The following is a 16,475-nucleotide window of genomic DNA, read 5'->3' on the forward strand; positions in this document are numbered from 1 at the left end:
ATCAAAGTTTTACATTGGGCAAGTGAAGTTTCAATAACCAAAATAAGTAGAAAGTTATGGCATGTTCCAAGATCCATCAAATATAAGAATGAGATTTGACATGCCATGGTTGGAAACTTTGTTTAGAATGAAAAATAAACTATTTCCTGCATATGCTCTGGTTAAGATGTTGTGAACAAGAAACCAAGCAATGAAATATAATATTACAAGCCATGCCACATCTACTAAGGAGTCAAAGAGCACTAACCTAAAATCATAGCTTCATGGGATTTTACTTTATTAAAATGTAAAATTCCATCAAACTCCTGTTTTGACAAGGTGTACATTCTTTCAATTGCCTCTTGTTTTTACAAAGTAATATTGTCTTTTCTCAATTCACAAGCTACAATATGAACTCACCAAGCCTTTGGCAGAGATATGAACTCAGGTTATCTCCTATTATGTTTCTGGAAAGATCTTCTGAAAGAGGCACTATTTAAAAAATTTCATCTAAGGAACATTGTACCCCTGTGAGTTCTACCTTTGAATCAAGTTTGAGGCATGGAAGTACACATATTTGGCCACGTAAGTATATTTTCTTTAAAAACCTATCACTAACTTCAGAATTGTATTCTCAGGCCTCTTTGAATTTTTTATAAGAAATAATTATACTAAATTTTCATTCATTTATTGGTAAAAATACTGCTGATGTATTGTAATGTTTTGATCAGTGTGACCCTCATATGAGACATGTCTTCATCAACTTAGTGACAGGAAAAATATTACTGTGTTCCTTTCCTCTCAATAATGAGAATTGTAAAACTATTTATGTTTCTTTTGTAATCCTTGCTGCCAGCAAGCTCAAAGCCAAATTTGTAGCTGTATTCCACCAAGTGTCTCAAGATGTAGAACATATTTGCATTTGTATTTTTTCTTGAATTTTCCTACTTTATCAATTTATTGTATACTTTGGAGCAGTTTGTACAGAGATAGAGTATGGATAAATAAATATAGGTCATTTTCCAGGAAAATCTGTTCAAGACTGCAGGTTGATCCTCCAATGTAAAACTGATTCAGGTTAGCAGTGCTTTGCAATGGCCAATTGCAAAACACCATTTGAGAGTTAAAATGGGTTCAAAAGTGTAATCATCACTCATTTACTGGTTTAAAAACATTAACTAGTTCTTACTGTATATTTCAAAAAATTTAAAAATGAAAAGAATGTTTTTAGCACAAATATTATCAGTTAATTCTAAATTATCTATGGTCTCTACCCTATGAATCATTATACAACATGAAACATCAGTGCTCAGAAAAATTATCATCAGCATCATGAAGACAGTTAAAGTAGTTGCAGAAAATGAATTCCATTTTAACTAAGAATACAAAATAAGAAAAGGGGAGTCAATGACAGAGTAGTAACAGTTGGGTTACCAGCAGCAGTTTTTGTTTTTGTTTTTCCATTAGTACTGAGGTTTGAACAGGGTCTCACATATGATGGGCAACATTTTACCACTGAACTACATCCCTGGCCCTTTTTATTTTTACTTTTGTGGCAAGGTCTTGCTAACTTGCCCACGCTGGTCTCAAACTTGCGATCATCCTGCCTTAGCCTTTTGAGTAGTTGGGATGTAGGCCTGTGCCACCACACATAATTGTCCAGCAAGTTTTTCGTGATTTCTTCCTGCTGAGATAGAGGTTAACTAATGATATTGAGTTTTCTCAGCTTAAGCAAATGAAGATGGATGGGTACCTTCAGAATTATACACAAGAGCAAAGAATGGATTCAAAAATGGCAACAGCTGTATTTACCCAGTCACCTAGTTCATTCTCTAATTTAAAAATATTGGCCAATCTATATGGTACCTTAGTATTATGAAGACATAACCTTGGTATAACTTTAAGGGCTCCCATTAAATTAATCAGATTATTATAGGCATCTACACATTACCAAGCATAAGAGAACTTGGTACAAGCTAAGGGATATTTAAACAATGATAAATATCATCCATGACTAGCTACATTGGCACTATACTTCTGTAGCTTCTGGCCATCAGATGTGCATTGCTATAAATTGCTGAGTGTAGGAAGGACTATGTAATAATTTGTTGGCAGATAAAAATGCCTGTGGTCAGTGGTTATTTTAATTGTTATGAAATATAACATATCTATTGTGGGTTTCCAAGAGACAGATCCACAAATATATTCTCAACTCTGCTTCCATCATTGCACAGAATGGCATAATCACAACTGAGTCATGCCCAGAGGGAAGGGCAACCCTTTGAAAATATTTCCTTCACACCAAGTTTTAAGACAGGATTATGGAATGATTTCAGAAAAATGGCAAAAAAAATTATTTTGGAATGAAAGACAAATTTTTACTCTAAGATCTTTATTTTTTTTCTTCTCTCAACACCAATGATTTTGAAATGATTCACTTTGCTTTTGTGTCTTACAACTCCAAAAATAACTGTCAAAGGAATGCCTAAATACATGAAATGTTACACTCACTGAATAATTCGAATCTAATGTTTAATTCCTCCTCTTTTCCCTGTCATTTTTCAAGTTTCTACTAAAATATAAGCTACCATGAAATCTGATGATATACGATTTAATGACACTTAAGTGGCCTGAACGGAGGTCATTAGAATAGGAAGGAAGGACATACCAATGATTGTCTTTTTGTATCTTCAAATGGATATCCACTTACCCTTTGTTTACATACTTTCCATCTCTGTTTTTTTAATTTTTATTTTTTTGACGTTGTGACTTATACTCACAGGGTTTAAAAAATTTAAGAAAACCCTCTCATTTTCTGCATTTACTTTACTTATACATAAAAGACCATAGGGACATATAAATAATTTATTTAAATTGAGAATCTGCATTTTTGTGAAAGGAAAAAAGTAATGGGATTTTTAAAACTGTCTCTGGAAAGTCTTAGTCCAAAGTTATATTGAAGAAAAATCTGTTTTCCTTTGAAAGCAAGAAATTAATCAATATTTTAATAAAATATGTGTATAAGATAAATAAAAGTATTATTAATCCATATTAACATTTCACTAGAAGAGATTTAATTTTTTAAAGGCTGTGTAAGAACAACTTAATCTCAAAATCTGGAAGTTTTCACTGCTATTGTATCTTCATTTTTGACCAAGTTTTGTTGTCCAAGTGAATAAATTGAGAATCTGATACTACATATTGAATAATTTCAAGTAAATAAATATGCATGCTTTTCACCAGTGTTGAGTTCTATTTTCCTGAACATAGAGTATCTCTCCACCCCAAATCCAGTATGTCCAACAAAGAGGGTTATACTGGTAAAGAGTGATTCCAGTTTTGGTAGCATGATCCCACACTTCATCAGGAATCCCAACTTCTTCATCTATTCAGGTGAGTCATTGGTTAAATGGATATAGAGTGGAATTAAACAGTATTTGTTTGTTTTCTTTATGGTCATTTTTAGAACTCATTAAACACACATATACTTCCCTCTTTTCTTTGTACAAAAATATTTGAGAGCCCATATATACTAGTAACAGTGTTCTTATCTGATAACAATTCACAGTCTTTTTGAAGTGAGAGACAAAAATTCTAGTATAATGGGTAAATATTTGCATGCCATGAGAACATAGAGGCGGAGAACCTAATGGTTTATGGGGATTAGAGAAGGTAATTTAAAGATCATATTTAACATAAACACATAGACAGTTGCATACATATATACACACATATAATACATATATAATTTATATATATAGATTTCAAAAAATAAGACAGTAATGAGTTTAGCTGATATGCCTGTCTTCAGTAAGATGAAAGAAATACACTGTTTCAATTAGGGGTTAATATTTGTGAATAACTAACCTCTCTAGAAGAAAGATGCCACATAATTTAAAGCTGTTAATGTGTTTCTGACCTTTACTGTGTTTTCAGTGCATTATTATTTCCTTTGGTACCAAAGGAAAACTTTCATTACCTGCATGACAGAGTGGAAAACATGTCAGATTAGTTTAAAAGTTGTTGGCATGAGTCTTAGTTTGGCAATTCATGAACTATGTGATTTTGATTAAAACATTTGACATAATTAAACCTCAGTTTCTTTACTGGAAACACGAGGAAGCTGAGTAAAATAGTTTTAAAACTTTTTTCTAGGTTTAAATATCTGACCTTTCTAAGAATTTAGGTTTATGCTAAATTTTTAAATTATCTTAATAGTTTGTAAATTTTTGCTCCTAGAAAGTGCTTATAAATTATTCTTGTTCTTATTTCCTATAAAATTTGTTTGTGTTACTCCTCGCACAAACCATCTCTGCCACACTGGCCAAGACTCGTCAGACTGGTTCTGTTTGGATCATCAGTGACTTCTTTCTTCACCTCAATCTGGCTTACAAAGTCACTGATAGAGCTGGATGCACACATTTGATTGTAGACTGGTCTCTGTGGGAGTCTCCTTGCTGGTCAGCAATGTATAGGTGAGTTCCCTTTTCCTTCTTGTCTTAAGGTAGAAAACATGGTATAAACTACATCAAGGAAGGTAAAGATCTCTATTATCTTTTAATATATATAAAGTGTATATGAAATATTTTTGAGATTTTCACATGATGTAAGTCAAGAAATAGATGCCAATTCTTTCTTGATTATTGTACCTTGTCCTCTCATGTCCTATCAGAGTATTTTGTGTTTACTCTCAGAAGGACTCTACAAAATGGATAGGTACATAGTATTTGATAGGTGTCTTTTAGTTTGTTCTAAAAAGAGTAGCATATGCTTTAACTTGAACTTTATTTATCTTATTGAGAAAGTACTCTTTTTTCAGAAGGTCTGGATGAGAAAAATACGGATGTGAGGTCATGCAAACCAAAATTATGTTTATTTCTTTAAGTAAGTAGCTTAAAATATAAAAATTATAGATTTTTGAAAGAATAAAAAACAATTTAAGATGATTACATGACTAAATTATTATAGTCTGATTTTAAAATGTAAATTCAATGATGGGCTTGACTATAATCAACTCTATTGTTTTCTCTCAGAGTTAGAAACCACTAGCAACAAGGTTTTAGTGCACAAATTTGGGCTAAAAATATTTTATATTCAGATTAAATTTATTTTTTTTCTGACATATTGGCATATAGCTTTTGATTAATTTTCACTTTGAGAAGAAAACCATTTGAAAAATATAAAACCTACTTTAGGAATCTGTGGTCTTCATTTAATGAGGAAAACAGGGCCTGACATTGATAGAAATTCAACATACTTTTTATGAGAAATTTAATCCTCTTTGATGCCTGTCAATGAAGCAACTAAGAACTATAGATATTACAAAATTACTCAGATTTCTCAAGGCTCCCTGCCTTTTACAATTATTTCTCCATATTCCATAATGGTTTTGTTCTCTCCCTCATTATCTTTAAAATTTTTACCATAGAAAACAGGAAAGTTTCTACCAAGTTCAACATACTAAACAGATCAGGCTTTGTCTATGTCAGCTCTGAGTGAGTCTAGATTTGATTCTAAATGTGTAGAGAAACGATAATAAAGGGCTATGGGAGTGAATTTTTCTGAGTAGTCTCTAATTTGAATCAAAATATATGCTTACTTTTTAAAATCCAGCTTCAAACTAGATGGAAGTTATCTCTCAAAGAAAAAAGACCAAAAACAGCTAACCAACCAACAAACTAAACATCTTCCTGATCTGATGTTTTTGTAAGAAAAATAAAGCACGTCTATTTAAGTGTGCCTACATGAGATGAAGCATCTAGGGAATGGGCTAGGATGGAAAGGGACCAAGTTTATTATACACATTTGCTGGAATAAGTGTGCCAACAGAAATTCTCTGAAGAAAGAGGTATAATTGAAATGCAATTAGACATTTTCTATTTAAAGACTTTGGTTCATATCTGGAAAGCACATCGGAAATAAGCAGGGAGTTGTATTAAACAGCACAATCTTTCCCTCATAAGTAGAATTCTGATAGCCCGTTCCCCTATTCACCTAAACAAGATCACTTTTTTAAGAATTTAAGGGTAAGGAAAAAAAAAAAAAAACTAGAGCAGGTAAACAATCTTCTTATGCTGCTACTTTCCCCAAACACTTATTTTATGCTATTGTTTGAGCACGAAGCAACCAACCCATGAATTTTCTAAATGTGCACACACACACACACCCACACCACACCAGAGAGATAAAGAAAACTTTACTGGGAATAAGTGTATAGTGAAGAGGTTTATGAGAAAAAGAATGTATTTATTGAATATATTTTTTTAGATATATTTACTGGTTAATGGAGGTGTATGCTAAGTATGTTCACCTACAACCAAAGACAAGAATGAAGGTAAGCAGATAGAACGTATAGGGATAACATCTATACATATTTAAATAGGAGAAGGTGAAATGAGGGCTATTCAAATGAAACAAAATACACTTTATTTTTTCTTAAGAACTATCAAAGTTTGGCTTAAACACCCCCCACATTCAACACAATGAGCGCTTATTAAAAACAGTGATAACCCAGCTCCCATTCCAGAAATTCTAATTAATCTCTGGTTGTGACATGGGAATCATATTTTAAAAATCTACACAAAGTAATTCTTGCTTGACTTAAAGTTTGAGAAGAACAGGTATGGTGTAGACATAAAATGGAAGGAACTTAGGAGACTGAAAGAAATTAAAACAGAAATGAAATAGCCCAGTGAGTTAAATGAGGCCGCCCTTTGTTTTATTTCAATTGCCATAATTATATCTTAATGGGAGGAGCTTTCTCCCTAGTCAGCTTTCCCTCCGAGGGAGAGGAGCACTCATTTATGCAACATAGCAATAATTAAGGAGGCGAGGGTTATTGCAGAAGGCAAGGAAACTGAAGGGAGGACACGGATATTATTTGGGTAGTTGAGTCAAACAGGGAAGTTGAGCTTATTTGTGTCTTAATATCTGTACGTTTACAGGAGAAACTTCAGTCTAAAATGAGTGTGTCAGTGTCATCCCCTGAACCAGTCAGTGGTGGTGCTGAAGGGACTCTGCTGACAGATGGGCCCAGAGTTGCTTCATGATTGTGCTACAAGTATTGAACTGTGCTCATTTCTCTTTCAACTAAGATCAGTCCTGATTCAGATAACAACTTTGAGTGAGTTCTCATTGCAGACTAAGTTCTGTGTGGACTTCCATTGTGGATTTTGTGAAGCACTATTTCAGGAGTGGTTATTGTTATCACTCTTTTTTAAAAGATGAAGTGACTGTGACTCAGATTGTCCAGGCTTAGTAAGTGTTGGATCTAGAATTTGACTCGGTCTTTTTGGGTTTACCCCCTAGGCTCTTGTCCCTGTATCACATTGTCTACCGTGCGTGAACCTAAAAGTAGGGCCTTTGGAAAGTTTATACTAAAACAGAGAAATGGAAAGTGTAAACACACACATACACATAGAGAATATGTGAGTATGCAAGCAAAGAAGCAGATAAAAGTCTAGTATGTGATTGTGCACATTTGCTGAGGGGGAAGGGTGGGATATAATTTTACTTTCATTTATAGGTTTTTAAGAATGCTTTGACTGCCTTATTTGATTTTCTTAAAACTGTCTTTGTATTTAAACAAGATAAAAATGAGACCTAATTCTTCCATCCTATCTATAAGATGATGGGTGACTGAGAATAAGCACTTTATACCATTAGTGTTTTGTAAAAAAAGACAACAACATTGACTATATTGTGAAAATTGAGTTCATCTTAATGTAGTATATCTTAGAACTAATTCATTGGTGAGTAGTAACTGGAACTAATGAACCTTGGTTATTCTTTCATTGTTATTTTCCTGCAAAAATATGTCATTGCTTCAACGCAAAGAGGAAATAAGTAGAAACATTCAAGAAAAATAGAACAACATATGCCTGAAAATCAGCTCTGAGATTTTTATCCCCTAGTGACTTCCGCCATTTTATTTGTTGGGGGAGGGGAGGAGGTAAGTGATAAATAGGAAGTTATTAACAATGATTCTAGACATGAGTATAACTGGTTTAAAAAATTTAAACAAGGTGCTAGTATAACAAATAACAAGAAGGGATACTAAGCATACAGTATTAAAGAGTTCACCCTTAGAAGGTGAAGTTTGATCTCAGACTCAAACCTGAATGCTGAATGTTGAAAAGTGAGTATGTTAGGCCAAGAAAAAAGGGCAGAGGGTTCCAGTCAAAGTGACAAAAGTGCTAAGGCAAGAACAAGCTGGACATATCCTAAGTACAGGACAAGGCTAGTGCAGCAGGAGATCCATAAGAACTTTTAAGGACTTTCCAGTTTAAGGACAGGGTGGGCCAAGAAGTTGCAGGGCAGGTCGTCTGAGACAGTACATGGCAAACTGAGTCCCTGGCTTTATGGCTCTATTGGGATTAGGGTCTGGAGGAATTGCATTAAGAAGTTATTGAAGCATACTCCTTTGGCTCTATTCTTATACTGGATAAGAATTATAAAGAAAACTCTCACACCCAGCAGCTTGGGAGGCTGAGGCAGAAGGATCAGGAGTTCAAAACCAGCCTCAGCAACTGTGAGGTGCTAAGCAACTCAGTGGGACCTTGTCTCTAAATAAAGTACAAAAATAGGGCTGGGGATGTGGCTCAGTGGTTGAGTGCCCCTGAGTATCCACCCGCTCCCCGCTCCCAAAAAAGAAAGCTGTCACAGATTCAGGCATAGTTTAGTAGGTTTAAGATCTGTAGATTTGAGAATGGGAGGGATTAAGAGGTGAAGGAGAAATGGGCTGCAGAACCTGCCAGAACCTGAAAGCCCAAACTTCTCCCAGGTACTTATGTGGCTGGATGCGTGGGTGATTTCTGAGATTTTTTAGAGTAGTAATTCTAAAATTAAAGAACTCATCTTAGGAGAATTCAAAGTGCCATACAGGCATCATTAAACTTATCTTGCAACCTTTCATCTGAAGTTGTCAGATGATATCTCTTTTTTGAAGCTTCAAATGCAAACACAAAAGAACTTAGCACTTTAAGTTGAAATGTGAGTCAGTGCAGAACCAAGTAATAATAATATTTGCTATCATTTGTTTCAAACGTACTATGTGTCAACTGTGTAGAACATCGTATGTGTTTAATCTTTATAACAACCTACGGGTGTATTATTATGCCCATTCAACAGATTAACAAACTATGGTTGGCCAGATACCATTTTTGTCCAGGGATAATAAATGGCAGAACTGAGAATTAACCCAGGCCTAACACATATATTCTTAATCACAATGCTTTACCAATCTCACCATATCTCCTTTGTTTACATAGGTGGTTCTTATATTACTCTTGTTTAACTGTCTTATAGTATAAAAGATATCAAATTTATACTTTCTTTCCTGTTTGGTACTGAGCATTGAACCAAAGTATGCTTTACCACTAAGTTACACACCTAGTACCTTTTATTTTTTATTTCGAGATGGGGTCTCATTAAGTTGCCTTGCTAAATTGTCTTGAACTTGTGATCTTCCTACCTCAGCTTCTTGAGTTGCCGGGATTACAGGCAAGCACTACCATGTCCAGCTCAAATTTATGTTTTCAAGGAATAATGTTATTTTTCAAAAAATGATATTTGAAATTGACTTCTGAGGCTGGTAGACAGAAAGGATTGCTGTCAGTGTCCTACAAGGAATAAAACGCTCTAAGATCAGATAACTGACATGTGACTACAGGAATGTGTTAGTCAATACTAGAGATAGAATCTGTCCTCTCATTGCACCGGTGCACAGAGTCCAAAATAGTCAAGTAGAAGAATTAAATTAATAAAGTTGACTACATATTATAAGAGGTTTACTACCTGATTCAAGAAGTATTGTTATTGTTATTACTTCTACCATTTGTACTTATATAAAATATAGTCCTTTTCAGTTGACAAAAATTAATTACTCATATACAGTGTGTTGCTTTGAAATAGGTATACATTGTAGAATGGCTAAATTGAGTTAATTAAAATATGTCTCACCTCACATAGATTTTTGTGGTGCAAACACTTAAAATCTACTCTTGCGGCATTTCTTATTAACTTAGTCACCATATTGCACAATAGATCTCTTGAACTTATTCCTTGGTAGCTAACTGAAATTTTGCATTTCAAAATTAGCTTTTGCTCCCTTCACTCCCCTCTACCTAATAAGGGGTATGGGGGCAGGAAGAATAGTGGAGTGAAACAGACATTATTACCTCATGTACACATAGGACTGTATGACCAATGTGATCTTACAATATGTACCATCAGAAAAATGAGAAATTACAATTCACTTACGTATGATTTATCAAAATGTATAAATGTATTCTACTATCATGTACAATTAATTAGAACAAATAAAAATTAATAAAATAAAAAAATTAGTTTTTTACACATTAAAAACTTGTCAAGTCACATATGAAAAAATTTAGAGTACATCCAGTAGGAATAAAAATATTCCCTGATATATATTTAATTCTAACATATATTTTTTCACATGGTAATTACCAACAACCCTGCCAGGCAGATATTTTTTAAATTTTTGGTTAACTTTTTAATTTGTTCTAACTTATTGTACATGACAGTAGAATCCTTTTATACATTTTGATTGATCATACATAAATGGAATATAATTTCTCATTTTTCTGATTATACATACTGCAGTCTCACATAGGTCATGCAGTCCTATATGTACATGAGGTAATAATGTTTGTTTCACTCTACTATCTTTCCTACCCCCATGCCCCTTCACCTCTCTTCACTTCCCTCTACCCAATATAAAGTAACTCTATTCTTCCCTATCCCCTCCCCTTATTGTGAATTAGCATCCACATATCAGAATAACATTCGGCCTTTATTTTTGGATTACTATTACCATGACTTTATACAAAAGTGGGAAACTATGGTTTAGGAAGACTGAATCATCCCCAGGAAAGTGGTTGGGGTAGTTGAGGTTTAAGCACACATCTTCTAACTCCAACTCTGTTTTTCTAGCTCTCATTCCTCTCTCTACCATGTTATGACCCCTAAAATCATAGGTGCTCCCTTGTTTAAGCAGAGCCAGCTCCCTTTGCCCCTTCCATTAGCTTAATCTTAACATTTCGACTTCTTTAGTCAAGAAAATACCAAAGACTATCAACAAATACATCTAAGATCCTTCAAACCAGTCTTTCAAATTCTACAGTACATTCCAGCCATTATCAAGCACTTGAGCATGTTATTGGGCTCAACAACAAAGCAAGTTTTGGGCTTCATAGAGTCTAGATCCTTGCACTGAGTTGTATACATTATGGCTGACAAGAGGCAGCTCCTGACTTAACACTCCGTATGTCTGAAGAGTAGTGCTTATCTACAGCTTCTTTTCCAATTAAATTTGTCTTCGCACAGAGGACAAATGAAGATTCCTGATGTCTGGAGCAGAAATGACAGTGGAGCAGGACTGAGACTGGGAACCTCTTCTGCTCTGTCTTCTTATCTGCTCAGAAACATAGGAAGAGTCTTGAGGGTTTTTTTTTTTTTTTCAGTCCACTTTAAAGGCAAATTAATTTCTAATCAGGAAGAAGGACATAATGAAAACAGTTAATACTATAATGTATTTGCTGTGTGCCTGGCAAAGTGCCAATAATTATGCAGGCGTTATTTCATTTAACCCTTGGAAGAATCTTCTGAATTAGGTTTTATTATAAATAATAAATTATTATTTAGGTTTATTATAATTGGTGAATTATTATGATTTATTATAAATATCATTATTTTGATTTTATTATAATTAATACATTATTATTTTATATATTAATTAATATATTATTATTTTTATATTTTTTGGAAAAATTAGACTTCTGGAGGATGAGTAACTTTCTTAGAATCACCTAGCGAATGAGAGGCAGAGTCAGGACAAAGCCCAGGATGTTTGTCACCAAAGTCTAGGTCTTTATGTACTGAACAAGAAAATGCAATTCATTTGCTTAAAGTCATAAAACTTATTGCAAGGAAATTCTCAAATGGAACCTTGGTCTCCTGGTATATTACTATTAGATTTTATTTGTATTTCCAAATCATACTGCTATTGGAGAAAAATACTAATATTTTATCATCTTCTTTTTTTTTCTTTTTCTTTTCTTTTTTTTATTGTAAACAAATGGGATACATGTTGTTTCTCTGTTTGTACATGGAGTAAAGGCATACCATTTGTGTAATCATAAATTTACATAGGGTAATGTTGTTTGATTCATTCTGTTATTTTTTCCCTTCCCTCCACCCCTCCCACCCCTCTTTTCCCTCTACACAGTCCTTCCTTCCTCCATTCTTTCTCATCTTCTTATATATAGAATTTGCAAGAAAATTAGTAATCATGTATCTTGATGTCCTCTTTTTCCAAAGATAATTGCATAAAAATGGTAATTTACCTTGTTCTGCATATTGTAATAGTGTCAGATTTAGTTTTGAGTGACAGGAAACCCAGAATAACAGCAGATTACACAAGATGGAATTTCATCCTGATTAATGTAAAACAAGTCTGGAGGTAATCAGTATGAACTAGCAGTCAAGTTCACAAAGGATTAGGAAAGTAGGCTTCAAATTTCATGTTGTCCTACCAAAATTGCATGCATCTTCCAAATCGTGACCTAATAAGTATGTCTGAGCTCAACTAATGCATATGTGTTCCAGTTATGAAATATACATGAAGATTCTAGCCATTAGAATAGACACTCCATTGATCAGAATCTATATAATATGGTGACTCCTATGGACAAGGAATACTATTCTATTTTCCAGGTAGCCATGTCCTTCACCAAATATCAAAGATTTAGTTATTAAGAAAAAAATAAATATTTGAGATAAGGACGTAAGAGTCTTTTCTACAGACATAGAAGTATAACCCAAAGTGATAAACAGATGTCAGGTGGATATATGGATCTGAAGTTTAGACAAATTACCTGAGCTGTAGTCATAGATTTGGAAGTTGTGAGTTTATGAATTATGGACATTGGAAACTTAAAGTATTTGGTTATTTTGGATAAAATAATACTATTATTATAAATTTTATGGTATTTTTCCATAAAAAATTTACCTTATTTCATCATGGATCCTAGCATATTTTACTATATGTTATTATTAAAATGACAATATGTTAGAGTATGATTAAGTTAAAGTGAGTATATAATGATAAACTTCACAAATTGGAGGGCAGGGGATGCTGGAACTTGTGTGATGTTGAACCTTATCTAAGAATTCTCATCTGTTCTAACTAAGACAAAGACACAGGTCACTGGCCTTTTAGTTCAGAGCTCCTTCCATTATTGTGCCAACTCTCACAGGACATTGCTAGACAAAATTCTTGAGGAAGATTTGGTAAGAAGACAGCTAATATTACAAAGGGGTTATGAAAGCTGAAGCTCTCTGTGAGTAGCCAAGAGTGTCTCTAGCTCACCCAACCATTTTCTTCTGATACTCCTATGTGACACATCTGCACACTGCCTGTTAATTCTTAGGCTTCTTCCACATCTTCAGTTCCCTGCCGCTGGCTGCAGAGATATCCCTTGTTTAGTTTGCTGTAGGAAACTGCTTCTTTTAAAGTTGCTTATTTAGATCATGCCAGTTTATTATCTTGAACTGGAAAGAGTTTGAGGAAAGGAAAGCAAATATGTTAGCAGAATTGAATCTTTATATTTTTTGCATCCTATCTATCTGTAATTATAAATTTCTAGAGGTCAAGCAAAGTGTCAACCTAAATACCAGTTCGGAGTAACCTACGCCACACCACATCTGACTGGGAACTTAATAAAGACCCTGATGGCAGCAGTGAAGATCAAAGGCATTTCTTAGTGCTGAGTTACCACCACTCTTCATATAATGCACTTATTTAAGAAAATCTGTCATATGCAGTCTTCACAACCATCTTTTAAAGTAGGTTGAAGGAGATAATATTGCTTGAGTTTTTTGGTTGGTTATGGGAATGATTAAATTATGAATTTTGCCCAAATTAACACTGAACATGCAATAGGATTTTCTATATCTTACAATATTTACAAAGTACTTAGCTAGGCGTGGTGGCACATGGCATAATCCCAGCAGCTCAGGAGGCTTTGGCAGGAGGAATTCGAGTTGAAGCTGGCCTCAGCAAAAGCAAGGCGCTAAACAACTCAGTGAGACCCTATCTCTAAATAAAATACAAAATAGGGCTGAGGATGTGGCTCAGTATTTGAATGCCCCTGAGTTCAATCCCAGTTCCCCTCTCCCCCCCAAAAAAGAGAATTGATGTACTAAGCAATTCTACATTTATTATTATTATTGTTGTTACTGGGGAGAGGGGGTTATTAGGGAGAGGGGGTTGAACTGAGGGGAACTCTACTACTAAGATACATCTCCAGTCCGTTTTTTAAATTTTGAGACAGGGGTCTTGCTAAGTAGCCCAGTTGGCCTCAAACTTGCAATCCTCCTGCCTCAGCCTCCCCAGTCACTGGAATTACTGTGCTAGGCTAAAAGTACTGTATTTTTTAAACATCCAGTTTTATGCCCACCATTTTAATGATCTTTAGCTATTTTATGATATGTTTAGATATTTTATAATGTGTTAGTACTTTCTAGAACCATTCCCATAGTAATTATGGAAATGTTTGATATTTTAAAAAATCATCATAGTGCTTGGTATCAGTGATTTCATATAGGCACCTTCCCTCACCCTGCCATCAAATTGCTTTTACTGAATAGTTATTGAGGCCATTTGCTGGCATAGAGGGACACACTAAGAGTATTATAAAGCTAATTTTTGTTTCTGTTAAGAATAGTAGAGACTTTAGTTCATTGTATCACTATATATATGTATACACACACACACATATTTAATGAGGACCTAAGAATTGTATTGCTGCTGAACAATTGCTCTGCTTTTGTCTTATGGGTGCCATAAATAATGTCTCAAGCAGGATTTGCTTGCTTTTTGTTTGTTTGGTTTAGTTTTTCAAGTGGCTATTAGAAAGCTACAAATTCTGTGGCCTTATTTAAGAAATAACTACATGCAAATTATTCTACTTACATAGTTTTAGTACTATTTGTATTTTATATTTCACTTATCTTTTGTCTTCTTTTTACACTCCCAATTTAATTAAGGAACTTCCACACTAAACACACACACACGTATACACATATGTATGTGTGTATGGATATAAATGGGTGGTATGCATATCTTTACAAGTCACCTTAAATCAGTCTGGTATAAGGAGGGATATAAATAAGAGCACTTATGATAAAACAATGAATTTCCTATCATTTGTATTAGTGTTGCAAAATGAAAATGGAAATAATTGTTTGGAAATTAATCTACCCCTTGTTATAACTTCCTTAAGAGAACTCTTCAGTTATCATTATAAGGAGTTCACACATTGTAATTTAATCTAAGGGCCTGACTCATGCTATTAGATACTTAATAGACATGTTCTGTTTCATCAGTGGACAGAACAGAAATATTACTTCAATTTTATTACATTTCTTCTTTTAAGAAATAGCAGTGAAAACATATGATCCATGAACACAGCCACAAAATCTTATTTTTAATTCTATCTTTTTTTTTTTTTTTTTTTTTTTTTTTGGTGCTCCCTAGTACCAAAGAAGAACCCAAGGTCTTATACACATGCTAGGCAAGGCTTTACCATGAGCCACACCCCTGGTCCCTCTACCTTGAGCATTTTTATGGTTTTGTTTTAGAAACGTAAGAAAGAGTAAAGATCTCTCCAAGACCTGTTAGTGTGAGCTTTCCCTAACGTAAAATGCAGTGGAAGCATTTGTGCAGATAGGACAAGCCTGCACAGTCCTAAGAGCTAAGCTAGTACATAATAAATACTAAATAAATACTTATTAATTGGCATTGTGTATCTTAAGCACCGATAAAGGAATTCACAGTCATAAGGCACTATGCTGACACTCTGTGGTTTCTTTCTTTTGCTTTTGTTTTGACATTATAACACAGACATTCAATGACCACAAATAATAGGTCTCCTGAAATTAATGTCTCCTTATTTGCATTTATCACTTTCTATATTATAATCAATGTTTCACAGTAGATAGAATACACAATTGGGAAATCATGTATTTTAAATGCAGGTTAAATAAAGATATTAACCACAAATCTTGATAAGGACACAAAGTGTCTTATTGCAATTAGGCTTTACTTAAAGGACAATTTTCTTTACAACGTCTGACTTATCTTCTCTTATGTATAATATTTCAAGTTCTTTTCTGCAACTAGGGCAGACTCCAAGTACACCGAAAGAGATTGAATACCATATTGTAGTATTGATTCTGTTTGGTTTAGCCAACTTCAAATCAGTTCTTCTGTAAGCAATTTCTTGAGTATGTAGTGAGAGAGCATACAAAGAAATAAGGCTCAGGTCCTGTCCCCACGTAGCTCAAAATTTGTATTTCAGAGTAATACCCAGGAGTGAATATATTGATCAGAGAAGAAGGGAATTCTGAATTGACACTTAAATATGCATAAGACTTTTATGATGCAGGTAAAGAATAGACTCTGAGTTACT

The 16,475-nt window shown here is 34.0% G+C and overlaps 1 protein-coding gene across 1 annotated transcript in view; it reads left to right on the forward strand.

The window, feature by feature from the left end:
• The first annotated feature begins 4,396 nt into the window (after nucleotides 1–4,396).
• The window catches only part of LOC306669135 (transmembrane protease serine 11E-like), a 47,890-nt gene continuing 35,811 nt past the window's right edge, over nucleotides 4,397–16,475 (forward strand). The window contains exon 1 of the mRNA XM_079153018.1: nucleotides 4,397–4,454. Coding sequence (XP_079009144.1) covers nucleotides 4,447–4,454 — 8 coding nt within the window. The 5' untranslated portion in view covers nucleotides 4,397–4,446. The remainder of the gene's footprint in view (nucleotides 4,455–16,475) is intronic.

Source organism: Sciurus vulgaris (assembly GCF_902686455.1).
Source record: "Sciurus vulgaris genome assembly, chromosome: 9".
Lineage (NCBI taxonomy): Eukaryota > Metazoa > Chordata > Mammalia > Rodentia > Sciuridae > Sciurus > Sciurus vulgaris.